The sequence below is a fragment of the Drosophila novamexicana genome, unplaced genomic scaffold (assembly GCF_003285875.2).
Source record: "Drosophila novamexicana strain 15010-1031.04,08,12 unplaced genomic scaffold, DnovRS2.1 tig00004554-arrow-pilon, whole genome shotgun sequence".
NCBI lineage: Eukaryota > Metazoa > Arthropoda > Insecta > Diptera > Drosophilidae > Drosophila > Drosophila novamexicana.
This window is the reverse complement of record NW_020825051.1, coordinates 4,057,941-4,083,058: the sequence shown is the minus strand read 5'-3', so window position 1 is coordinate 4,083,058 and position 25,118 is coordinate 4,057,941. Positions and strand designations below refer to the sequence as shown.

Genomic DNA, 25,118 nt, shown 5'->3' with positions numbered 1-25,118 from the left:
ATTATTTGTAAATGCAAAACCTTTTAAAAACAAATTGCGACTGACATTTACACTGACTGCAAACAATGTGACCGTACTAGTGGATGTAGAAAAATCTTACAATTGCAGTAGTGTAATCGGCCGGCCACCACCAGATATCGGCCACCGAATAGAGATGTGAAAGTGTTCTTGTGGATCGTAAGTGTGACCGTATATTTTAAAGCCGAAAATGCCAAAGGTCAGGCGCTCTAGTGTTTGAAAGCTTTCAAGCGCAGTTCAGCATTTAGATATTCATGCAGCTCGGTGACACTGTTTCGAGTGCGTGCAAAATAAATCAAATTTGCAACGTCTGTGTGTGTGGGAGAGTGTGTGTGCGTGCAAAATGAATTTTATACAAAACAAAAATGTGATAACGCGATTTTCATAAGCAACGCCAACAGACAGAAACGTTAACAAGTAGCAAAAAAGCATAGTGTTACAGTGCGCAAATCAAATAAAAGCAAGAAAATCGAAAATGTAAAAACAGGCCGCTCTGACACTCAAATACACACACACACACGCATAAGCACACGTTAAAACACGCACACACACAATGACCCAAAAAGGACGTCGAGCTGCGGCAGCGCATAGTAAATACGTTGTTGTTGCCCTTGTCAATTGGGCCTGCTTTGTCGTCATAGATTGGGTCGATGAATGGCACTAGCTGCGGCGCTCGGGCGCAGGATGCCATTGCCGTTATTGCGTTTGACAGATAACAAAGGGAAATGAAGACGTCAGCATCGGATGAAGTGGATGTGGAACTGGGGCCGGAGGCTCAACGTGGCTGCCTAATTAGCGCGGCGCAGGCGACGTCTCCAGCGTCATTGACGATATATTTATTCATGCTGTGATAGTGAAACACCAAGAACACCAAAAACACCAAAAATAAAAAATAAAAAAAACAAATAAAAACAAAAACTAATAACGCCAAGAATCATCAAATGCAATATTTTCGATGAAGTGAATGAAAGAGAGACAAAAAGAGAAACAAAAACAAAACCAATTCAACAAAAAGCTTTAAATAAAATAAACAAGCAGTGAAAAAAAGATAAACTGTACTAGCTTTAAGTGTAATTAATTAATAGTGAAAAAACAGCACCAATTAGCGCATAACCCGTAGATGAACTAGTCAATATGTTTAGCTAGTTACAATTTATACTTTACAATTATTTAGTGGCTTTAACTAAAACACCAAGCAACCAAAAACACCAAAAACCAAAATCCAAGTTCAATTGAAAATAAACTAACGAACATAAGTTTAGGGAATTCCAATACAAATAAGCTTAGCCAAGTTACTTATTAAGTTTAGAGCGATTATACACACATAAATACATAGCTATATACATATATATACACACACACACATATATATATATATACATATATATATATATAAATAACAAAGAGCGAACCGCCCGCATACCGCAGCCCCCGCATTAAGCCCTAAATCAAATTCATTCAGAAAACGTGCCATAAACCGGACGGCCACACGTTAAATGTCAAAGTCATAAAGAGAGCGAGTACGCAAGAGAGAAAGACAGAGAGAGAGAGAGAGAGTGGGAGCGCGCGAGAGAGAGATTGCGCGTGAGAGCGCCTAAAAGCACACTGCACAGTTGGGGCTCAGCACAAAAGCTCAGCTTTGCTTTTGCATAGCCAGGACACAAACCCAACATGGCAGCCACAACAACAACCACAGCAACGCATCACGACGATGCGAGCAGCATGAGCGACGATGTTTTCGAGGACGCGGAAACAACAAAGGCACGCATCGAGGAGCTGCGACGTCGTCCCTTTGGCGATGGCTGCTACAATCCGCCCGCAGCGCCCATTTCGCAACAGCAACACCAGCATCATCATCATCATCATCATCATCCCAATCTCAATCATAACAACAGCAGCAGCCAACAGAGCCTGACGAGTAGCCATCATTACCATGACAATGCCATCATGGCGCCCGTGCAGCGCTCCGCCACCGGCTATCCGGGCTATCGTCCCTCCCGCGAGGCCCTGCAGATGTATGCATATGGCAACCCGGACTACGAGCTTGAGCATGATTACAGTGATGGCTGGCGTTCGTATCGCTACGACGAGGTGGACATGCATCAGGCACCGGCACCAGCGCATCAGCCGCCCTTCGATGACACCATCAATCACAAGACGATCCTGCTGGGCGACTCTGGCGTGGGCAAAACCTCCTTTCTGGTCAAATACAATACGGGCGAGTTTCGTTTAGGTTCCTTCTCTGCCACCGTAGGCATTGCACTAACGGTAAGTCAAAGCATGCAAGTGTGAGAGAGAGAGAGAGAGGGGGAGCGAGAAAGATAAAGAGACAGAGAGAGAGAGAGAGTGTAATCTAATGACATTTCAAGAGCTTAACTGTGACGCGTCTACGGCTGCATCTTCCTCTTTCCGCTTGTGTATGCCGAAGGTTCACGTTCCGTTGGCTTTCAAAAACATAGACATAGACATCATAATCCCATTTCGTGGCTTTGCTGTGCGCACCTGCCTAAATCCGTGTGTGCGTGTGTGTGCGTGTGTAACTGTAATTGAGCATCTGCCGCAAGGTTTTTGTTGGTGCCCCAACAAGTAGGCAACATATTGCCATGTTGTGGCGCCATTTCCTGCCCCGCCATGTTGTCTATTTTTATCGCACACAAATCTCTGCAGCATTGATTTTGCGGCTTCGATGTCATATAAATAAACTCCGTATAGGTTAAGCTGCCAGCTACATGCGGTTGTGCGAGTGTGTGTGTTTGATTGTGTGTGTATACGCACTTCTTGGTATTTATGACACGTCACAGAGTATCGCAATATTTTGATTGATTAGCTGATTATTACCGAGAAGCTTTACTTTGTTAAGTGTACTTGAATTGCTAATTCTGAGCCGACTTTCAGAGTGCGAAATGATTTTGTTTTATTAAATTGAGCATTCTGAAAGACTTTTAACACTTGGTGCTATCTTGCAAATTTGAGCAAAAGTTGAAAAAAGCTAAAATCAGGAATTTCACACATATTACTTGAAAGAAATTGTGAGATATTTGTTGAAAATAGAAACCATTTTAGAAGGAATCAAGTGTTTTTGATATTTTGTAATTAATAGAACATTGTTTATAGAAACTCAGAGAAATCTTTAAAAATTTGAACCAAATTAGAATTAAATCACGAACATTTTCCTTTCTCCTTACATAAAAAGCTGAAAGCAACTAAATTGATCTTTAATTATTAATTAAATTTTGAAATTAGTAGCAAATTATCACTAAAATTGAAAAAATCCATGTTGCTTGCGCCTGCTAACTAAGGGCGCCTGCAAGTAGGCAAACATATTTTGTTTGCCCTGAATTCACAACCTGTTGCCGGCTTTCACTTTCGCAGCTAACAGCACGACGCAAGAGGCAGCAGCGAGGACGGCAATCGAGGCAATGAAGTTCAAGTGCAACAGTTTTATATATGCCATTGAGACCCGACCCGCCACCTGCTCCACATTTGGTCGAGTTGGCACAGTTGCCCTTGCTCCGTGGCAGACGTTCGGGCGCGTGCTCGACATTGGCTGGCCGCATTTCTAGGCCAGGGCTGCTGTGTTGTGGCAAAGCCAAGAGCCGAAGCCGACACGAACTTGACTCGGCCATGGCATGAAGGACTTTGCGCTGGATGCTGCGGTCTGTTGCTGCCGCTGCTCCTGGCTGCGTGCTCAGTTTAGTTTTGTGCGCTGCTCCTGGCGCTTCGATTGGCAACGGGCGCGCATTTTTCAAATTCTCATCAATTCAAATTTCAGTTTTTGTGCACAGTTTTAAACAACATTATTGTTCTTGAGCAATGTAAAGTGAAAGCAGACGATTTGAACTTCTTTACCAAACGCACACTCACACACACACACACACACACACACACACACACACACACACACACACACACACACACACACACACACTGAGGCAGCTTATAGAACGCTGCAAGTTTCATTGCATACTTTTGAGCGCTTTGCGTCAGACGCACAACTTTTGTGCAATTTACAACGTTTTTCAGCTATTTTTGGTGGCTTCTCATTGCTGTGACTCTGTGTGTGTGTGTGTGTGTGTGTGTGTGTACGCATTTGTGTTTGCGCGCAATACCTGTGTGCGCTATCTATGTGTGTGTGTGTGTGCGAGGTATTTGCTGTCTGACTAAATTGAGAAGGTTCTTTGCGCGTTTAAAAATAAATGAAAACATTTTATGACAAGCACTAATAAAAATTGATTTTTGTGTGCAATGGATATGCCTCAATTAAATTTTTAGAGTTTTATTTCGAAAATCCTGTTCAATTAGGCATGCATGAATCATTTTAAGTGATTTTCCGTTTAGCTATTCGAGTTAGTTTATATGCTTAATTTAATAAATTATAGGCATTTTTGAAAGTTACTTTCGAAAATAGTTTTGCAAAAGCATGAAGCTAGAAATATTCGAGAAAAATGAATCTGAAAATTTTAAATTAAATAAAGCCTTAGAATAATATTTCAGCTAGATAGAGACTATCAAATTGTATAGCTTAAGACTGAAATCTTTTTGACATTTATTTATTTACCATTAATTTTATCTTATTTGTAATTCCACGAAATATTCACCGACTTCCTTTGAAGTGAATACTCTTTTGTTCAGACCAAGATATAATATAATTAAGTTATTATAAATGAAACATAATCTGATTTGTAATCCATGTCAGATTAAGCTGAGACTCTCGTCTTTTTTAGCCCGAAATGTAACATGTAATCTGATTTTCCGCGTATTTTACAACTCAATGATAATTGAAAACAAATCACGCTTTCTTCTCGGAAATTGCATTCATATGTATTTGCTTCTGTCTCCATATATTGATTCAATGCAGCCGCATTTATCTAAGTCAAATATACATTAAATATACTCAAATTTAATGGGAGAAAGTCAATTACAAGGTTTCCGGCTTGTGGCAACTTTCATGAAGACAGCTTTAAGCAGCTCAGGTTCAAGGCTAGCTTAATTAAAACTTACTTTTAAATACATGCAACAGAGTGGGGGATGTCAACGAGTTGCGACATTTTCCATGGGAAATGCAATTTAAGCCGATTACAAGCACAAATCTTTGTGGTTGCCTATTCACTACAGTGTCGTCCTGTGTCCCGTGTGGCCTCTCCTCTCCAGTGCTGTGCTGTGCTGTGTCCTGTTCTCGACTGCAAGTAGCTTTCGAGTGGATTTCATCACAAATGGTTTTACGGCAGCCACACATCATCAATGTGAAGCTGTCGATTGGCCAGCAACGGCTCGTCAGTTTCCTCTTAAAATCAACTAAAACGCCCACACAACCTACACACACACGCACACGGACTGCTGTTTCCAATGTTCGTCATTTCCTTAAAGCTGTCCATGCAATCAGAAAGCCATTGTCCGATAGATGCGCCCGATGTCTGCGCATTTTGCCTTCGTTTTAGCTGCGTGATTGAGCGCATGATTGAAAGTGTCTGCGTGCGTGTGTCCAAGCCGTGTCCTTATGAAGGTATGCGAGCATAAGAAGCCTTTGACGTAAGCATGTGTACACACAGATGTGCACATGTGTGTATATAGTTTATACATGCGTAGCAACTGACCCGCTGCTGCGTAGGCTTTTCGAATGTGCTCAACCGGCCGTAAACGTAGGGTCCATTTATTTTTGTGCTGCACATTGATGTAATTACGCGGAGTAATGCTTCAAGTTGCCGATTCGATTCATTCAGGCGTCTCGCAGTTCCAATGCCGTTTAAATTTTCCGTTGCCAGCAGTTTTCTTCTTGTGTTTTTTATTTTCTTTAATGTGGAAAAACACCCAACCCAATTAAAAACTTTTGTTATCAGCCATCGCAGATTGGCATTGTAAAGTTGATTACGTTTAATTTAATAGCCAACTAATTCGGGAAGGTCATTTCATGGGTCGACTGAGATACTGTGAAAACGTTGACCAGAGACTGCAAAAAGGTCGCCCTTCGAAAAGGCTACGAATTAAGTTTCAAGTGAATGTAATCATATTTAATTTGTATGTTGCATAGATTCTGTGCCAGGGAATTAGTTGCATGAATCCAAGACGAGTTCATTTAAGCAACATTTATTTGTGCGAATCGAGGGTATTTCTTGCAAACATATTTTAATTATTCCATACCCTCGAGCCCGACATGCTTCAACTCCGAGCTCTAATTGTGTAATGTATACTTTTTTAAAGAACAAAACAGAAAAGTGTCCTTTGCACTTTGGAGTCTTCAATTGATATCAGCTTACAAATTACGCCTGGAAATTACGCGTTGTCTCTGAACCCAGCACTTGGCTCTTCCAATTGCTGCTCAAGTGTAGTCGAGTCTGTGCACGTGCGTTGAACTCCGTGCGGAAAGAGGAGCCCTCCTCGAGCTGGATTTTAGTTCAACACAATTACCCAGACACTGACGTCCCAGACAGGACCAAATAAGTTTCGCCTGACTGCCTGCCATTCAGCCACTATACATAACATATATATATATATGAAACGTTTTTTTAATGCCAACGTTTAAGAAATCCCACGTAGCAAGCGCACGCCCCCAAGTCCCTATCTGTGTGTGTAATCTGTGTGCGTGTGCAGGGAAAAGCCAAACAAGGGTCGACATTGCTTGGCAAAGAGTTGACCAATGGCAAAATGTGAAATTGTATGCATTCCAGCCATATTGGCTATTGACAAACTTCTTCTGACCGCAAATTCTATTAAAGTACAGCCCGACAGGCGACCAAAATGTTGCGTCGCCCACAAATGCTTCTCGCTGCTGCAAGAAGTTGCCGTCAGTTGACAGACGTTTCTGCAATTTCAATCGCTTGCAAAGCTTTTTTCCATTGATTTTAGCTTAACATCAGTATACAAAAATAATGAGAAAGTGAGAAAGACTTTAAAAAGAAAAGAGCTGTATATATAGTTAGGAGCTATTCATAGTGTAGGGCTGTCATGCTGGAAGTATAGTAAGGCTCAAGCTAAGTTATGTTCAAGAGAAACAACTTTTATATGCATGAAAACAAATTACGATAGTTCCGAGTAAAGATAACAGGTATATCTCTTAGCTGAACTATCGTATCTACTATATCTTTTATCGGAACTGGCGTAAATTGGCCTCAAAACTGAGAGATTAGTTTATATAGAAACAGACAGACAAACAGTCGAAGGGCAGGTCCATATTGCCTTGTCTATTTATGCAGATCATGAATATATGTATGTATATTATACAACATGTCCACATCATAAGCCCCAACAGCATAAGGCTAGAGATCAATTAACAACTATTTAGCAACAAAATTTGAAAAGTTCCTTTCAGTTCTAAATGTTCAGTCCAGTTTTGTTTTGGTGTAATGATTGCTTGGAATCTGAATCTGGAATAGCTTGTTAATTATTATTATTTAAAAAGTTTCTATGCACAACATGCACAAGAAACTTTAGCAAACTCCCAGAAGTGTTTGCTGAGTGCTTTGTTGGCCAGTGTAAATCTCGAAACAGTTGCATAGGTTAATCACGTGGCTGGCACTTCTGGGTGGGCTTCCTGGTTTCCTTGCGTTGAATCCTTTTCAATTTCTCATTATTATCCGTCCGTATGTTGTGCCTTTGTGCGGAGCGTGTTTGTTGGCTTTTGTGGTTTTTGCTTGCCAACTGTTGATTTAGCGACGTGGCCGCGATACGCCCGCACTTTAATCCGGCAACTGAGGCAGATGCCGATACCCACCAGCGCCAGCGCCAGTTCCAGCTCCCGCCCACGCCCACGTTCACGTCCACGCCCCCATTGTGCGTTGCCGTTGTCAACGACAATGTCAGGCATTTGTGGAGCCTGGGGGAGAGTTAAACTTGCGTGGTTTCGGTTGTGCACAACGAACCTGTCGTTGGCAAGGCAATTACATTCAATTTGCACCTGTGCACCTGTGCCTTTAGGCTCTTTTGAGGCACCGCTACCAGAATTTGAATTTTAATTTGTTTTTCTCAAACTGGCCAAAGTAAATTACAACTGCCGAAGCTAATTAAATTTTCAGCCATATTCCGATTATGATGTACTTTGTACAATGCCATACTATATATAGCGCGTAGCTTCTTCTTCTTCCTCTTTTTGCGTATAAATTTAAGCATTTGTTTTTTTTTTTTTTTTGTGTGTTTTATGATTTTTAATGAGTTTTGGGCAAAAGTTTTGCCTTTTGCTTTATGCGCTGCCTTGGCAAACTTTGCGCCTGGATTTCGATTTACAGCTGCGAGTTGCCAGTTGTTGAGTTAAAGTTGAAGTTGAAGTTGAAGTTCATGCTGGGATTGGGCTGAGTTCTTTTTTCTGTGGAGGGAAGCGGCTTCATTTTCAGAGGGTTGTTTTTCTGTCATGGCTGTCAATATGCGTCATTATGATGCTCATGATGACGATGTGTAACATTTAGTTTATTGATTTATATTCTTTGCTGGCAGCGTGCTTAAAATTGAATCACGCCAATCAACTCAGCAGATTCTCGCAGTGAACAATTGAGGTTTTCGAGATGCGACGACAGCAAACACGTTATCGCAGCGATTCCATAGCTGGGCCCAGCACTGGGGCAACTAGGAAAGCATCGCTGATCACAGCCGTGAGCAGCGCCTCGCCGACGCGTCGCGAGTCGTTGGTGAAGCCCACCTGGCAGCACATAACGCCCGGCCAGCTGCCGCCCAAGACGCTGGACAAGATCAATGGCATCGCCTCGGATGACTCGGACGACGATGGCTATCCCAAGCGGCGGCCCAGCGTCATTGTGCATCAGCGCCAACAGTCGCTATCCCAGCAGCCGCTGCTCCCAGAATACATGAGCACATCGCAGCTCTATCGCGATCATCTCCAGCAGCAGCAGCAGCAACAATCAAAACAGACACAGGCACAGGCTCAGGCTCAGGCTCAGCAGCAGTCGAGTGGAAATGGTTTCGGCAGCAGGTTTCTAAGCAGCGTGCGAATTTCAGCAGCTGTCGAGCAGCAGCCGCTCCTGGATACAGGCGGAGTAGGAGCTGGCGGAGGCGGAGGCGTTGCAGAGGGTGCTGCTTCTGCTGCTGCCACAACTGCGGCACCTGGTCAAGATGGCGCTGGGGCCACGCTGTGCAAATCCGCTGGACGCGCACTAATACGCATGATCTCCTCCACGCCCGGGCAGGATGAAGATGAGGACTTTGATATCATGGGCAAGGTGACAAGCAAACACTATAATCCTTCACACTCAAATACACACGCACACAATTCGCCAGGTTTTTTTTTTTTACGAAATTGAAGTTAACAACACCCGAAACTCTGAGTTGAGCGCATGAAATTTATCAATTTGCATTACAAAAAGGGCGACTACAAAAGACATACCAAAATTTATAAGCATTTATAAGCGGCTAAAGAGGCTGCCGAATCCAAAAGGAAGTCTTTATCAAACCTGAGCCGCAAATTGATTTACGCTTTCCGACTGTCTGCCTGCCTGTCTTCCAGGCTGGTTTCTGCGCCTTTAAGGACTTGTGCACTCGCATCTGGGCCATTTTATGGCCTGGCCTGGTTTAGAATGCGATTTACATAAGCAGCTCAGATATAGAGTCATAAAATTCAATCAGCTGCAGAGTGACAAAAGGAAATTAAACAATAGACTTGTCGCCGCTTTCAAAGACAACAATGAATAAAGAAAACGTTCAACACTTACTAAATTCTTAATTTCCTTGTCAACATGGCAGTTCCACGTTCGCGTGTCCTTCGGCCTTTCCGGCAGCTATTCCTGTCAACCGGAGCAGGAGGTTACCCAGCTGCTAAGCTGTTGTTTTATGCTTTTCATTAGCGCAATTCGCTAGAATTATGACGAATGTCCCGACACCGGCTGCGACTTGCTGGCGCACAGCTGCAGACATAAAAACAAACAATGTAAAATAAAATAAATACGAGCAATAAAAATAAGTAAGAAAAACTTATGCGCACAGCTTAAATGCGCTAGCAACATAAAATTCTTGATATAATTCCTTGCAGCTTGGATTCTTTTAGAGAAGTTAGCTTTAAAAGCACAAGATATTAAATACTAACTAATTAATCTAATCCGTTGCCAAGTTATGCTTAGGAAAACAATGTCTGCTGCGGCAAATCTAATTTAATTCCTCCTTTCACTTGGGTTTTCGGGCAGGCAAACAGCATTCGCGGTTAGACAAAATATTTGCATAAGTTCGCATTCATTCAACACAAATTGCGTATACGCCGCGTATGCTGGCCGTAAATTGATTAAGTCTTGCGTGTGCTCGGCAATTGCAAATACGCAAATTAGCTGAATTATTTACAGAACTATGCCAGGCACCTTTTGGTAGATGTTAGCTGCTAATGAAGTGCCTATAATGGCTTTGACCTGAGAAATTCCTAACTTGCGCCCAAACTGTGTAATATGTATGTGGCCTTATAGACTTACCTGTTCCTAACTATAGCTTATTAAATCGATGTGGTTTTTCTTAAATCCACATTACGAAATGTGCCTTAAAGCGTTTCTGGCTCTTCCTAATGCCTGTGCGCTGTAAAAGGCCAAAATGAAGACAATATTAAAAAACGCGCTCTTTTCTTTTTATATCAATTTGTAACGCTTGAGCAAACAGTTATTGAAAAAATGTCTGTATCTCCTGCCCTTAAATGCCTTAAATGCTTGAAATAATATACATAAATTAACATTAACATACTGGCTTTTAATTACGCCAGTTTATTTGCATAAATAAATAAATAGAGCTCGTAAAAACAATTTGCGGCGCTGACTTTGTGCAACTGCATCCATGCCAAATACCAGAAACGAAATGCCACTGCGGCAGCCCGACCCAGTCTCGCTCTCTCTCTTTCTCTTTATACTTGATATAACATTTCAGTTTTAATTGCCAGAACTGGAGCCGGGTAGCAGCCAATTTGGCCAAGCAGCCAACTAAAACAGAAAGTCAACACAACAGTGTGTTTTTTTTTCGGGGAAATTCTATAGAAACCGCACGAGTTATGCACGGCACGGTGTGTGCTCGGCTTTTTGGGCACTTTACTAAGCCATATATTGTATATATAATATATAGTAGGTGATATATCATTATTATATGTTGCACATTATGGGCGCGCATAAATTATGGGACTCGCTTGAGCTGGAGCATACGACACTTTCCATAAATTATTTGTGTATAATATTCAATGTATTTTTCTTCATTTACACACACACATACACACACGCACACATACGCTTGTTGTTGGCCAGGTCATAATGCTGGGCGATTCGGGAGTGGGCAAAACGTCGCTTTTGATTCGATTTCGCGATGGTCGCTATGTGCCCAGCTATTTTCTGAGCACAGTTGGCATTGATTTTAGGGTAAGCGATTTCCTTCTCTATCTCTCTTTCTCTATCTCTCTCTCTCTCTCTCTCTCTCTCTGTGTGTTCTTGTTGTTGTTGTTGTTGTTGTTGTTGTTACTAATTGTTGTATGTCTGTCTATCTCCCTTTCTCTCTCTATCTCTCGCTCTCTATCTCTGTGTGTACTCCGCCTCTGTTATGTTGCCCTGTCTGATGTGTCTGTACCCTGTCAACAGTTGTCAAGGCTTTGAATACGATTTTCACCTGCTTACACACATTAACTTTTCCATCATCTATGTTTGTTTCTGTCTGAACTTCAGTTTATCTAACTCCTCTCTTAAGCCCCAGCTTCTGTGTTTGCCCAAACCCAACAAACCGCATCGCCTGCTATGTTTTATACCCTGCAATCTGTGTGCATTATAAACTGCTTTATAAACTGTGTTAAGTATATATGTAATACCTGTTGTAATTCCCATGTGTTGTGTGCGCTGCAGGGTATCCGAGAGTCGGCTATTGCTTGACTTGACGTATTTTGTTTGTATGTGTGTGTGTGTGTGGGCTGCTGTTGTCTGTTTGTTTTGTGGTTTTCATGTTCTCCAGCTGCTGTGGCGTTTCACTTTAGTAAAATATTTTCCCGCCAGCTTAGCTCGTGCTCCTGCCTCCTGCCCCCCGTCTGCCCCGCCCAGCTATGTGGACATTTGCCCCTGAGTTGTCGGCGGCGTTGCTGCGGCAAAAGTTCTTCGGGGGCTATTTATTAAAAAGCATATGAACTTGAAAAGGACTTGTTGATGCTTGTGTGTCTCTTTGTGCATGTGTGTGTGCCCCCGTGTGTGTGTGTGTGTGTGTGCTTCTCGTTCTCGTACACTTGTTGTTACTCGTATTTAGCTTGATGTTGTTGCTTTTATTATACTTATTATTGTGGTTGGTTTTTGTTTCAAGTTCTCGAGGTTTTATTATCGTGAAAATTGCCGAGGGCTCACATGGCACATAAATTTATTAAATTGCAATAATACTACAAGTATTTGCCATGTTTGCCATTAGCAATACAACTGTTGCTTTGAGTCCTTTGTAATGCTGTCCAACTTTCATTGAATGGGCACGTGCGTCCCTTTTCTGGGCGCATGCCTGCGATTTCCCTGTTGGTCCATTTAAACTTAATGAATTGTTTAAAAACTGTGCAAGTATTAAATGTAAAATTTCAAACTAAATTCAATAAAAGGCAATTTCAGAAAACCTAGCTTATTTATAATGCAGCAACATTTATGCCAAAGCTTTAAGGCATCAAATCGAATACCAATTAATTTCCATGAATTTCGCCTGTTCAGCTTTAAATTGTTAACTTGTTAAGTAAATATATGCAAATATTTGTGGTAAAAAAAAAACGGAATAAAACGAAATATATTGTAACTTTGACCGTTTTAGAAGTTAAGAGCCATTCATTGAACTCGTGAATTTATTAGTCCCGTAACCTTGGGATACGCGAATACAAAAGATACGCATAGATGTCCATGTATATGTATGTATGTATGTACACTTATGTTTCACTTTTGTTTTGTATGCACATATTTCTAAATACATTATTTATCTAGAGGCCGTTTCCAATGGGCTCTCCACTAAATGAGTTTCACAGTAAATTGTATTCGGTGCATTGACTTTTTGTTTACTTAGCTAGAAATTTGACGTTCGCCTCAGGTTTTCTTTCCTTTTGCTTTTGCGATTCATACATGTTTTTCTTTATCTATATATATATGCTACACATCTTGATGTTATTTGTCGTTATGCCTGCGCACTTTTATTATATTGACTGACTGTCTGAGTAGCTCCTCATTAGTCGCGGGTCGCCCACATCAGTTGGATCGTTATGAAGATGCTGAATCTGCATGTAAACTGTAATTGTATTTCAGTATTTGAGTATTTGATATGTTTGCATTTCGTTCGTTTATGTGGCTCATGCTGCGTATACGCAATATGGCCCTGTATTAAATTAAGCATACGCCGCGTATCTCTCACGCTCTCTCTCTCTCTCTCTCTCTCTCTCTCTCTCTCTCTGTCGCTCCATATATCTTTAATTGGCATTCTCTTTGGCATGCACGTTTCGTAAATTAATTGCATTTTGCTTAACAATTGCATTTTCATGACAATCAAATTTCTTTTTGCATAACATAATCCTGCATAACTCAATTGCATGGCCTGCAGAACAAGGTGGTCGTTGTCGACGGCACGCGCGTCAAGCTGCAGATCTGGGACACCGCTGGCCAGGAGCGTTTCCGCAGCGTAACGCACGCCTATTACCGCGACGCCCATGGTAAGTACACCAGCTCCTACTCCCACTCCGACTCCACTCCGGCTGATGGTTTGGTTAATCATTTGATTAACATTATTTTGCATGTGATGATAAAGCGCTGCTGCTGCTGTACGATGTGACCAATAAGACCACGTTCGACAACATACGCGCCTGGCTGGGCGAAATACGTGAGTACGCGCAGGAGGATGTGGTCATCGTTTTAATAGGTGAGCTTCAGTTTGCCGTCTATAAAACCAGAATAGATTTGATTAAAGGCAGCTCTGCAGCCAGCTGCCTGCTGCCAGTTAATTGAATTACGAGTAAAAACTTTGCAACTTTTGTCGCTTTTCAAATGCACTCTCGCCCTCTCTCTCTCTTTCTCTTTCTCCCTCCCTCCGTTATTGCACACAGGTAACAAGGCCGACTGCAGCAGCAGCGAGCGGCAGGTGAAGCGCGAGGATGGCGAGCGACTCGGACGTGAGCACAATGTGCCATTCATGGAGACATCGGCCAAGACGGGACTCAACGTGGAGCTGGCATTCACAGCGGTGGCCAGGTGAGCGTTAGCCAATTTTCCAGCCAACCCAACATAGAAAACAACTCAAAAGAGTTTGACTTAAGTTTCTAACAAGCTTGCGATGATTTATTTGCTTTCATTTGAGTGCACTCTCGAACTTAAAGAGCGCAAACTAATGAATTTTATGTCCCAACTCGGCAAACTCTCTTATGACTAGTTCTTAAAACTTGTATTGTGTTTAATCAGTTAAACTTTGAAGAAGTCTTAAGCGTCGCACTAATTACTCTCTTTACGCACTTAAGTTTTTAGTTATATTAGCTTTCCACTTGTTCGACCTTGTATAATATTTGATGGTTGACAAAAACTAATCAACTCGATGCCCGCTCTATATTTTTTATCCACAGACAGCTGAAGTGCCGCGGCTACGACCATGGCGATGATGGAAAATTCAATGTGCATGATTTTGTGCGTGACAATACAAAGGCCCGGTCCGTTTGTGCTCAATGTCGGAACATGTAATTTGTTCATGCCTCCGCACAATGAAAACGCGCACAAAACCAACACGAGTAGCTCACAAAACAAAGCGCAAATTTGTACAACAGAAAAAAAACAAAAAACAAAAAAAAAATAATAATAATAGAAGAAATGCAAAACTGACAAAAAATATTGGTTATTGAGAGAATGTATTTGTAGGCCCTGGCGGGATAGTGTTAGAGCTATGTTTAGCACTTTGTATGTAAATTGAAATTCGGAGGGTACGAGTATGGAGAACGGCCCGATTGGCCATTTGATAGCATTAATAATGAATAATATATACATGAATATATATGCATATATCTATATACAAGCGCATACTTTATTTTTTGGTAAGGACAACGGTAAGGTCCTTGGCCCGAAGAATCGGCACAATGTGCAGCAAAATCATGCTACATTGAGATTTGTCCAGCACGTCGTTGACGAACCCGGCATGTTAATTTGTACTTATTATAATAGGCCTATTAGTGGCCATACAATATGTGAACCGAAAATATATACTACAAAATTGAATGTAAAATTGTACGCATGAGCGTTAGCTTCTATATAAAGGCATTGCTCAGGAGCAACCAAATTAGATTGAACCAAATCCAATTAATGAAAAACAATCACTCAATTTACCTAAACCAAAACTATTAATTATATTTACTGAGACTTATGTTTTATTAAGTATCGTTAAGTGTTATGTCTACCGTTAAGTTTTATCCTCAAACCAAAAAAAAAAAAACTATTACCAAAAACTGAAATGTTAAACAACTACAACTATTTTAAATTATTTACACCAATGAAGGAAAATTAAATTTAATCTATTAAATACTCTATCTAATTAAGTTAGCTAAAATTCTATGTAAACTTGGGCATGCTCTATATGCAATACATATATGCTGTTACTCGCTACAACTATTCAACTACGGATGCATTCGGAATACCAACGCAAACTTTATATCATATAAAAAGGTAAACTACGTATATAAAATAAACAGCGTTATATTTAAGCAAGCAGCTTGCATGCATGCATATATGTCATGTACTACAAATATACCATAACAACAAATACATATTTACATTGAATGTGGTTTAAAAAGAACTTGTAACGTCTTTTATTTGAAATTTGAAAACGCGCACTAACCGGTGGTAATAGATTAACCAACACTGTTGCATGCTCAACGGCACTTGGTGTTGGTGTGGCCACACTATGTGCAACTTGTCATCGATAACTGAAAATCGATAAGTGCCGTAGAAACATGTGCTTGGCTCGTTTTGAAAATAAAGCAACGTGAAAATTATTATTTTGTTGTTAAATTGTGGTAACAAACAAGCCAAACATGGCGGATCATGCGTTTCATCGGCCTGGCCCGTTGAAGCAAACAAACAAAGCCCATAAAACTGGCCGTCATCGCTCCAAAGGCGCCATCGATAATGCCCTCAAAGGTGTGTAACCCTCTACAAGTGCGGCACAAAATGTTAACTTGAATTTTCGTTGTTTATCTTAGGCAAAGTGGGCCTCAAAGCTATCTCGCATAAGCATAAGCTGCAGCAGCGAAAGGAGCAGCGACGCAATCAAATGAATCAGCTGCGCAAAAACAAACGGGACGAAGTCTTGATGCAGAAGCGTCAGTTGGGTGGCCAGAATACAGCCCCATTTCTGGTGTGCTTGCTGCCCATGCACGAGCAAATCGATCCCAACTCGGCGCTTGCAATACTTGAGAGCTGCGACAGTGAAATCGTTGTGGATAGGTCACCTAGCGGTGTCGTTTATATGAATCTGCCGCGCTTCAAGCAGCGCTTCGCCTTTGTCTTGCCGCCCGTTGGACGTGGCAACGAGCTGATTGTCCTGGACTATCTGAAGGTGTGCGACACCACATTGATGCTGACGTCGGCCGCCTTTGGCGAGGATGACATCTTCGATCGTTGGGGTCAGCGTGTGTTCAACATGATTTCAGCGCAAGGCATACCGACGCCAGTTGTAGCGTTGATGGATCTGGAATCCATTAATCCAAAGCGTCGCACTGCTGCAAAGCAAGCGGCTCAGAAGTTTATCAGCAAACTGCTGCCAGAGGAGAAGATCATGCAGATGGACACCGCCGCCGAGGGACTGAATGTTATGCGACGTATTGGTGGGCAGAAGAAGCGCTTGCTGCACAACGTTAACAATCGGCCCAACTTGTTTGGCGATCTGGTCGAATATGTGCCTAATGGGGAGTTGGGCACTCTGAAGGTAACGGGCTATCTACGTGGACAGTCGCTGAATGTGAATGGACTTGTGCATATACCCGGGCTGGGTGATTTTCAACTCGGCCAGGTGGATGCTCCGCCCGATCCCTATAAGTTGGATAAGAGTCGCGATGGAGAGGCAGCTCAAGTGCGATTGCTCGACCGCAGCAATCCAGAGAAGCAAACGTCGCTGCAGACCGAGAACATACCCGATCCTATGGATGCGGAGCAAACGTGGCCAACAGAAGAGGAAATCGAGGCCGCCCAAAAGGAGACTAAAAAAACAAAGCTAATCAAGCGCGTGCCCAAAGGCTACAGCGATTATCAGGCCGCCTGGATACCCGATGTGGAGGAAGTGGAAGGCAATAATGATGATGATGATGCTGATGACGACGAGGATGACGATATGAGCGATGAAGATGACGAGGACTTTATGTCCTGTGATAACAAATCCTTTGAGGATGAATGCGAGAAACGTGACTCGGATACGGAAGAGTATTTGGACAGCGTTTCTGTGTCCTCAGAGGCAGCTGTTAATGATGAAAAGTACGATCAGCAAATGGATTTCCAGGAAGAGCGGGAGACACTACAGAAACTGCAACAGGCGCGCACCGATCAACTGTGGCCCGATGAAATCGACACTCCCCTTGATGTTCCTGCTCATGAACGTTTCCAGAAGTATCGCGGCCTCGAATCGTTCCGTACATCGCCCTGGGATGCCAAAGAGAATCTGCCCAGCGATTATGCGCGCATCTATCAGTTTAAGAATTTCGATCGCACCAAGCGACGCATTTTAGCAGAGGCAAAGGAGTTCGAGGGCATCTTGGTGAGTTGCTGAACAACAATGATATGTTAGTACTTTAACTTATTTCTATTTTAAATTCTAGCCCGGCTTGTACATTACACTGCATGTCATCAATGTGCCCGCTAGCCGTTGGGACGCTTTCAGATCCGGTCAGCTAACAGATAATGTCATCGTTTATGGCATGCTTCCGCACGAGCACCAGATGTGCGTTATGAACGTTGTCCTGCAACGTATTCCCGACTCGGAGGTGCCGCTCAAGTCAAAGGAGCAACTGATTGTCCAGTGTGGCTATCGGCGCTTCGTTGTCAACCCGATTTACAGTCAGCACACCAATGGCGACAAGCATAAGGTGCGTCTTATCTAATTACATGTCTTTTTACCCGATTAACTGATTTATTGTTTCACGCAGTTTGAGCGTTTCTTCCGTCCGTATGAGACCGTGTGCGCCACATTTTATGCGCCCATACAATTCCCTCCTGCTGCAGTGCTCGCTTTTAAGGTGAATCCCGACTCCACGCTAGCATTGGTCGCCCGAGGCCGCTTACTTTCTTGTAATCCTGACCGAATAGTGCTGAAGCGCGTGGTGCTTAGCGGTCATCCAATGCGCATCAATCGCAAATCGGCGACGATACGTTACATGTTCTTCTACAAGGAGGACGTCGAGTACTTCAAGCCCGTCAAGCTACGCACAAAATGCGGTCGCATGGGTCACATTAAGGAGTCCCTGGGTACGCACGGTCACATGAAGTGCTACTTCGATGGCCAGCTGCGCTCATACGACACTGCATTCATGTATCTCTATAAACGTGTCTTCCCCAAATGGAATTATGAGGAATGCCTTGTGCGCAGCGCAGAGCATACACGGCAAGAGTCAGCGGCGGAGGCTCGTCGCAACTCGAAGCAGCTCGAGGATGTGTCCATGGATCAGTAGTTGAATTTGTAAATATATCTAATTATACATATATTTATATATATCTGTGCATATATTGAAATAAATTGTCTCACGGACACAACACAAGTTACACTTTATCTTTTTTTGTATAATAGGTATAATAATAGATCTATATTCACAAACAGTTGGCTTAACTAATCGGGGTAATAAACGTATAACATATATATATATATAAATATATATAAAGAAATATATATATATGTATATATATATATATATTTATAAAACAGGACACGGTTAAAAGCTGAATCCGCATTGCACAGTTCTATGGGATTCTTTTAATGGCTAATACATTGGGTTCTAGCAGGATATTGGATTTCAAATGGGGGACTTAGTAGTTGTAGTTAGTGGACAAGCACTTACGTCGCTTCTTCTGCAGCTGTTCAATCTGCTCCACGATGTGGGTGCGCGTCTGGAATGCTTTAACAATGCATTCGCAAGTGAGTACTGTGGCTATAAACTGATTAATGGATATATTCCAGGCATCCGAGGTGTTTGTGCTACTGCTGCTGCCGCTGCTGTTGGATGTGGTCGCTGTTGCTGATGTTCCAGCTACAGCGGCTGTTCCTGCTTGTGCCTGACGCAACTCCTCCTCGAGAGCCACAAATAAACGTGTCGTGCTGCTGGGCTCTGCCGCGGGTGTTGTGGGATTTCCATTGCTATCCGGTTGCTGATGTGATGGCAATAATCATAATTAAAATAAACTATATAATAAACACTAACTTGCACTCACCTCATCGCTGCTGCCGCCCAAATTGAGCTGCGTGAAACTCTCCAAGCTTGGCTCCTTCTTGATATTGCTGTTGCCCATTTCAATGAGATTTTCGTCTGCCAAAATATTGAGTTAAAACGTGATCGGTAACATTCCTAATGGATAGTCGCCCACTTACATGCACGTCGCATATCCTCGTCCTGTACACAGCCCATTATCTCAATGATGCTACGCCACAACAGCTGGAAGTTCTCCTTGCGCATGTTGGGTACCTGACGGTGCTGTCCAGTGGCGGAGGCACCCTCATCCAGCAAATAGCCGAGGCTGCCCAAGCTGCGTGTGTCCGTTGCATTCGAATCGGCGCGCTCTAGACGCGTGGCCGCGACCAGGTCGCTGATCTGTGAGAAATTCGATATAGTCTCAACGTTCAGTAGCATTTGTTCTGCAGCAGTTGCGGCTGCAGCTGTCGTCGATGTTTGCGGCGGCGTTATGCGTGCCGCGCCCAGATCTGAAATATCCGAAAATGTGTCAATCGATTCGTAACGTCCCTGCTGGCGTAGGCCGATGTCGTTGTCGTCATCCTGCCCAGCATCTGTGCGTGTTGCAGTACCCTGGAGTGCAGCGGGCAGATCCACATAAAAAGTCGAGTTGCGCTGCGCCAGCGACGATGCATTCGAATTCAGCGAAAGATTCGGCGTTGTCCTTGACAAATCCATGAATGTGTTACCCGAAATGCCAGCCAGATTATGCAAATGCTGCGTGGCGCTAACCAGCGCATAGTCATCGGCATCAAAGTTGTGATCCGATGGAGACGGCAGCGCTTCAATCGACTCTGAGGCATCCTCGCTGCGGAATTAACGGAATCAGTTGCAGGATGAAGGAAATGTTAAAAAGAGAGCAATTACTCAAAGAAATCCTCTGCTTCGAATGCCTCCTCGGCATCATCTTTGGTCCGCGGTCGCGGACGTCGCATGCGTTCAATTTCGGCCTTCGACAGCAGCGGCGGCAAATGCAACACAAAGAGCAGCTTCAGTTTCTCCGTGCTCTTGCTGGAGCAGACCATGCCAAAAGCATTGATTAGCTGACCAAAGTCCAGTTGTCCGGTGCCTTTTTTGTCCGTCAGCTGTCAAGAGATTTAGATTAGATTTAATTGAACACATTGGCTTGGACAATCTGCAACTTACCCTGAACAATTTTTCGCCAACATCAACGCTGACGCACTTGCGCCAGGGCGTTAGCTCTGTGAAGAGCGTGTGGAATACTTCAAAGTTGACGCTGTAAGCCTCATGCCGTCCATTGCCGCCACCGGGCATAACATCGCCAAGTCCAGCACGTGTCGGTGACTGATGATGAGGCAGCAGCTGCGGCGCTTCACTCATGTGGCATTGGGCCTTCTGCTGCTGCTGCTGCATAGACTTGAGTGTCAGCTTCTCCTCCCGTATTATTGTGAGCAGCATGTGCAGTTCCTGCCGCTCAAAGTACACATTCTGCATATGGGCCTTTACAATGGTCTTCTCGTTGTCAATGTCGAACTGTCGCATGGTGAGGCGACGATGCTTATTGCGCAGCTCCTCGATGCGCTGCTGCGTCAGCTCCTCGCCGAATTTCGTATACGCTTCGTGTATCAGAGTCTGCACTGTTTGGGTGCGCACTCGCTCGCGCTTGTCCGCGGTCTGTGGCACTTGGTATTCGGGATTGTAGATTCCCTCTAAATAGGTTTGCAATACCAGCATGGCCTCCCCATCGTCCTGACAGTTGAGCAGCTTGTCGCGGTTCCATTCAATGATCTGCAGTGAGACCATGAAAATTATCTTGGCGCCTTCGTAGAAGAAGCAGTCCAATATTTGCAAGGAACTCTCGTAGCTGATCACACTTATGAATATGGCGAGAAACCACGAGATGGAGATCATTTTAATAACGTTAAGTCGTTCCAGATGCTCATGCAAATCCGACAGATATGTCTCCACCAGCTCATTAAGCACGCCCTGATCAATCTGGGCACCCACAACCTTGTCCTTGTAGTAGTCTGGCAACAGATTCTCGCAGAGGCTGGCCAGCATCCAAAAGGCGTTCTCCTCATCGCAAAAGAGCAGAAACACCGATGAAACAATGTTCATGGCCTGACAGTAGCCCACCTGCGGATTGCGCAGCGCATATGCCTGCAGCACTCGTCTCAGGGCGCCGGTGCCATCGGTACATTGGAATGCCGGATGCTCGGGCAGCGAACGCTTCAAGTCCCTATCGATTTCCTCGTGCGTATACGAATCTTTAATGCAAGCGGCTTTCTCCACCAAATCCTCATACAGACCGGGATTCATTTCTTTGTCGTGTATAGCGCCAGAGAAGATTAGCCAAATCTCCTGCCTAAGCTTGTCCGGTATCCCCTCCACAATTAAATTGATCACATCTGTGGTGCGATACATAGCAATGCCGCGTCCAAAATCGCGAAAATGTTCTTCCCAGCGTGCCAGTTTTAGCTCCTGCTTCTTCTGTATGTCCGCGCTGAACTCCGTCTTGAATGTGTTGAGCAGAGCGGTCTGTTTGCTCCACGAGATATCGTACTTGGCACGTTCGCGACTAACCGGTCTGCAAATGGGGTTTCAAAAGTTAAGGTATCAGCTCAACTGGACGGACACTTACATATGAATTCGCGACAGTAGATCTGTTATTTTCGAGATGAGCACCTCGCGATCCGCAATTTTGGCGAACATAAAAGGCACATTCTCCGCTGTAAAGATGACAATTTGATTGTCAAAACGTTGCTGACCATCGTCCTTCTTCTCAACACTCTGCAAAAGATTAAGGAATCCATGTGTATACCAAATTATGAATCTCTTATAGTATAAAACAGGTTCAGATACCGTTTAGCTTATAATATTTTACAAGCAACACAAACCTTAATAGTTTTCATTGGTATTACGACGCTAACCAAATCCTTGACATCGCTGCGAAAGCAAAAGAAATTGGGCGACAGATAAATGTAGCCGGCATTGAATCGCTTTGAGTACGGAGTCCATATGTCGGCTTTAATCTTGCCATCAATAATTTCCGTTTGCGGCAGACGAAAGTAAACGCGAAACTCTTCAGATTTTTGACGAGCCGTCAAGTCACGCAGCAGCACCGACTTCTTTGAAGTTTTAGCGCCAAGACGTGCAAAATTCGATGGATCATGGTCCACAACGGGACTCTCTGGGTCATGTATTAACTTTTGGATGGCCATTTTGTTCAGCTGTTCAATGAGGACGTGTGCCTCATTCATGTTGAACATCAGCGTAAAATTGTACGTCATGTTGTTGGTAGTCTTCAGATAAATTGTATTGCCACTGCGACTGATGTCCTCCAGCTCAGCGAAGCGTATGATTAGCTTGATCTCCTGGTTAAGCATGAGCGAGTAGAAACACACATGGTTCAACGAGATGTACAACTGCCCCTGGCGCGGTATTTTATTCTTAATATAGCTGCAAGTAGAAGTCAAGAATTAGACTCGAGAAATTCTATGCATTCGGTAATACGCTTACGTGGCCGAGTACGAGTTGACCAGGCGTTCCTCTTCGGGCATCTTGAAGATTTGTCTAAAGTTAGAGGACTTCACTTTGAAGTCTGGCGATTCGCCAGATTCGTCTTGATTATTTTGAGCATAGAGCGATTGTATTTTGCATATGGTAAAGTTTGTAACTTCATCCTCGTTTTCCATTTCGTTGAGCACGCTGAAGAGATTGGTCTGCAGCCATTCCCAATCCTTGACGATGTCATCTTGTGTTATGCCAATGGCAATTTCTGTTTAACCAAAATATGGCATCATTTGAATGCATTAACATAATACAAAAAAACTGACTTTAAGGTTCTTAAGGAAATGAGTAAAATTAGGAACTCATAACGCCAGATAAGTAACATAATACTTATTTATAGTCAGTTATAAATAACTCTATGCTCTCATTTTGTTATTACTAGTTATCTCGTAGGCTGACACATGGCCTGCCGTGCTTCGTCATTAGCCATAACAACAGATCCTAATTCAATACCTTTTAGTTCTGCTAGATTGGTCTTCGATTTGGGACTAACTCCCTTTCTCCCCCTTCTAAATATGATACAAATGAAATTCGCATAGAGAGGCGCACTTAAGAAGCAAGGGGAAATTCTCTTATATACTCGATCTCATCACTCTCTCGATAACCTAACTACAAGTTATTTTATTGAGTGAGTGAGCATCTGATAGAACTGAAGAGCTCGAACAATTGAAAGAATTTTATACCCAATTGGTACTTTTTCCCCTTCCTGTTTAATTTGCTTATCGAACAGCATTTGCAATACCCAGAAATTCTCAACAATAGGAGTAAATATGCCCCACTGGCACACACACCAATAAAAAGCACATTTCGCCTATGTGTGATTGAATGAGTCAGTGATTGGGCACCCTCCCACTTGGTCGCTGATATGCACTCGCACTGGGGCATATAAACATGGCGCTGATAAGTCGACGCGAAAGGTGCGTTTATTTTGTTCCAACCTACCATAAGACACTTCCGAGGACGGCGTCTGATGCAGTATTCGATAGGGCGCCGGCTTTGTGTTCATCACGCTGTCGAAGGTGCCCACCAGCATTGAGCCAAATCCACGCGATTCGCCATGTCCGCGTCGCTTCTGTAGCACAAAATACCTGGAGTACATTTCGGCGGTCCTGCAAAACGAAAAATCAGAATTGGGAACGAGCAGAAACGGGGCATTTGTATGTGTGTGGGTGTGCTCTGCTGGAGTAAGTACATATGTGTGTGAGACTATACGTGTGTGTGAGTGTCTGGTGCTATGAGTGTGCATGTGTGTGTGTCTGTGTGCTTGTAGGGGGTTTTTACGCAGCAAAAACAGTTGTGCGAATAGAACAATCAATTTCGAAGCCTGCGTTTCGCCATTGTTCCACAGCTGCTTATGGAATCAGTGCAGAGATGACGACTTGAACTCTGCTCAATTAGTTATCAGCCTTTAGTGCGCAGGCAACAACAAACACAAACACAACAATAGCACCAAAACACGCACACATCAACACAGCTGTGTCTATGTGTGTGTGTGGGGCCTTTAAATTAATCAGCTGCTGAAATAGTGCAGGGTGGGGGCGGCGCAGCATCCAGAAATTGTACCAGCCCTTCCTCAGTTAGTGTATTTATTATGCGTTTCTACTTACCAAAATGCCGACGGTAGCAGCAGCTCTTTGGGTTGTATCCACATTTTGGCGTTTACAATTTTTGCCGTAGGTTTCTCTTAGTTTAATTAACGCCAATTTTCATAGTTGGCTCATGTAAAACTGTTTTGCGACTGTCGCGAAAAGCGAGAACGACGTGTAGCAGCTTTTCTCGTTACATCGGTGGCAAACAGAACTCAACTTCCATGCACAATCCCACAGTGTTTTATTTATTTCTTTAATTGTCTTCTATTGTTCGACTGTCTTCCTCTTCCACTTTATATGTTTTGCATCCGAAAGCTTAACATCTTGCTTCACTGTTATTAACAGCAAGCACTATTGTGGAAAAACTGCCGTTATTTGTTTACCAGTTTTCCAAAGTATATAAGTGGGTTTTGCTGGAACAGTTTTATGCTAAACGTTGTGAATAACGGTTTGATGACCAAAAGTTAGTAGCCGCCAACAAGTTTGATAGAGAGCCGGACAATGAATTTCCAGTTTAAACTGCTGCTAAACAGGCACAGGAATGACAACAGAGCCATAAGAGGGAACAGCTGTAAATTACATTATCGAATATTAGTTTTGTATAAGAACTCGCTGAATTGATTGAA

At 43.2% G+C, this 25,118-nt stretch overlaps 3 protein-coding genes across 12 annotated transcripts; 2 read left to right on the top strand and 1 right to left on the bottom strand.

The window, feature by feature from the left end:
- Positions 1 to 409: 409 nt before the first annotated feature.
- LOC115769623 (ras-related protein Rab-26) lies at positions 410 to 15,714 on the top strand. 6 transcript variants are annotated; one of them, XM_030714526.1, is made up of 7 exons: positions 3,611 to 3,833; positions 8,443 to 9,182; positions 11,226 to 11,336; positions 13,513 to 13,621; positions 13,717 to 13,827; positions 14,012 to 14,156; positions 14,522 to 15,714. In XM_030714526.1, the coding sequence occupies exons 2-7, from the start codon at positions 8,511 to 8,513 to the stop codon at positions 14,634 to 14,636; spliced, it is 1,263 nt and encodes a 420-aa protein (XP_030570386.1). In that variant the 5' UTR covers positions 3,611 to 3,833; positions 8,443 to 8,510; the 3' UTR covers positions 14,637 to 15,714. The 6 variants fall into 6 exon arrangements, with proteins under 6 accessions (XP_030570390.1, XP_030570389.1, XP_030570388.1 ...); XM_030714530.1 differs by lacking the exons at positions 3,611 to 3,833; positions 8,443 to 9,182; positions 11,226 to 11,336 and adding exons at positions 410 to 459; positions 1,447 to 2,286; XM_030714529.1 differs by lacking the exons at positions 3,611 to 3,833; positions 8,443 to 9,182; positions 11,226 to 11,336 and adding exons at positions 422 to 495; positions 1,481 to 2,286.
- LOC115769621 (TBC1 domain family member 9) lies at positions 9,372 to 25,112 on the bottom strand. 5 transcript variants are annotated; one of them, XR_004018760.1, is made up of 13 exons: positions 24,511 to 25,111; positions 23,846 to 24,012; positions 22,853 to 23,111; positions 22,231 to 22,792; positions 21,975 to 22,123; positions 20,519 to 21,920; positions 20,240 to 20,457; positions 19,513 to 20,180; positions 19,356 to 19,450; positions 18,986 to 19,292; positions 10,416 to 10,515; positions 9,672 to 9,863; positions 9,372 to 9,585 (listed from the first exon to the last, which is right to left on the bottom strand). XR_004018760.1 is itself a non-coding variant. In XM_030714523.1 (12 exons), exons 1-12 carry the CDS (start codon positions 24,552 to 24,554, stop codon positions 18,888 to 18,890), a joined length of 3,804 nt encoding a protein of 1,267 aa, XP_030570383.1. In that variant the 5' UTR covers positions 24,555 to 25,112; the 3' UTR covers positions 18,850 to 18,887. The 5 variants fall into 5 exon arrangements, 4 of the variants coding, with proteins under 4 accessions (XP_030570383.1, XP_030570381.1, XP_030570384.1 ...); XM_030714523.1 differs by lacking the exons at positions 9,372 to 9,585; positions 9,672 to 9,863; positions 10,416 to 10,515 and adding an exon at positions 18,850 to 18,922 and having other exon boundaries at positions 19,513 to 19,842; positions 19,945 to 20,180; positions 24,511 to 25,112; XM_030714521.1 differs by lacking the exons at positions 9,372 to 9,585; positions 9,672 to 9,863; positions 10,416 to 10,515 and adding an exon at positions 18,850 to 18,922.
- LOC115769622 (pre-rRNA-processing protein TSR1 homolog) lies at positions 15,918 to 18,633 on the top strand. The gene is made up of 4 exons (XM_030714525.1): positions 15,918 to 16,082; positions 16,145 to 17,691; positions 17,753 to 18,019; positions 18,080 to 18,633. Exons 1-4 carry the CDS (start codon positions 15,977 to 15,979, stop codon positions 18,599 to 18,601), a joined length of 2,442 nt encoding a protein of 813 aa, XP_030570385.1. The 5' UTR covers positions 15,918 to 15,976; the 3' UTR covers positions 18,602 to 18,633.
- Positions 25,113 to 25,118: the final 6 nt, after the last annotated feature.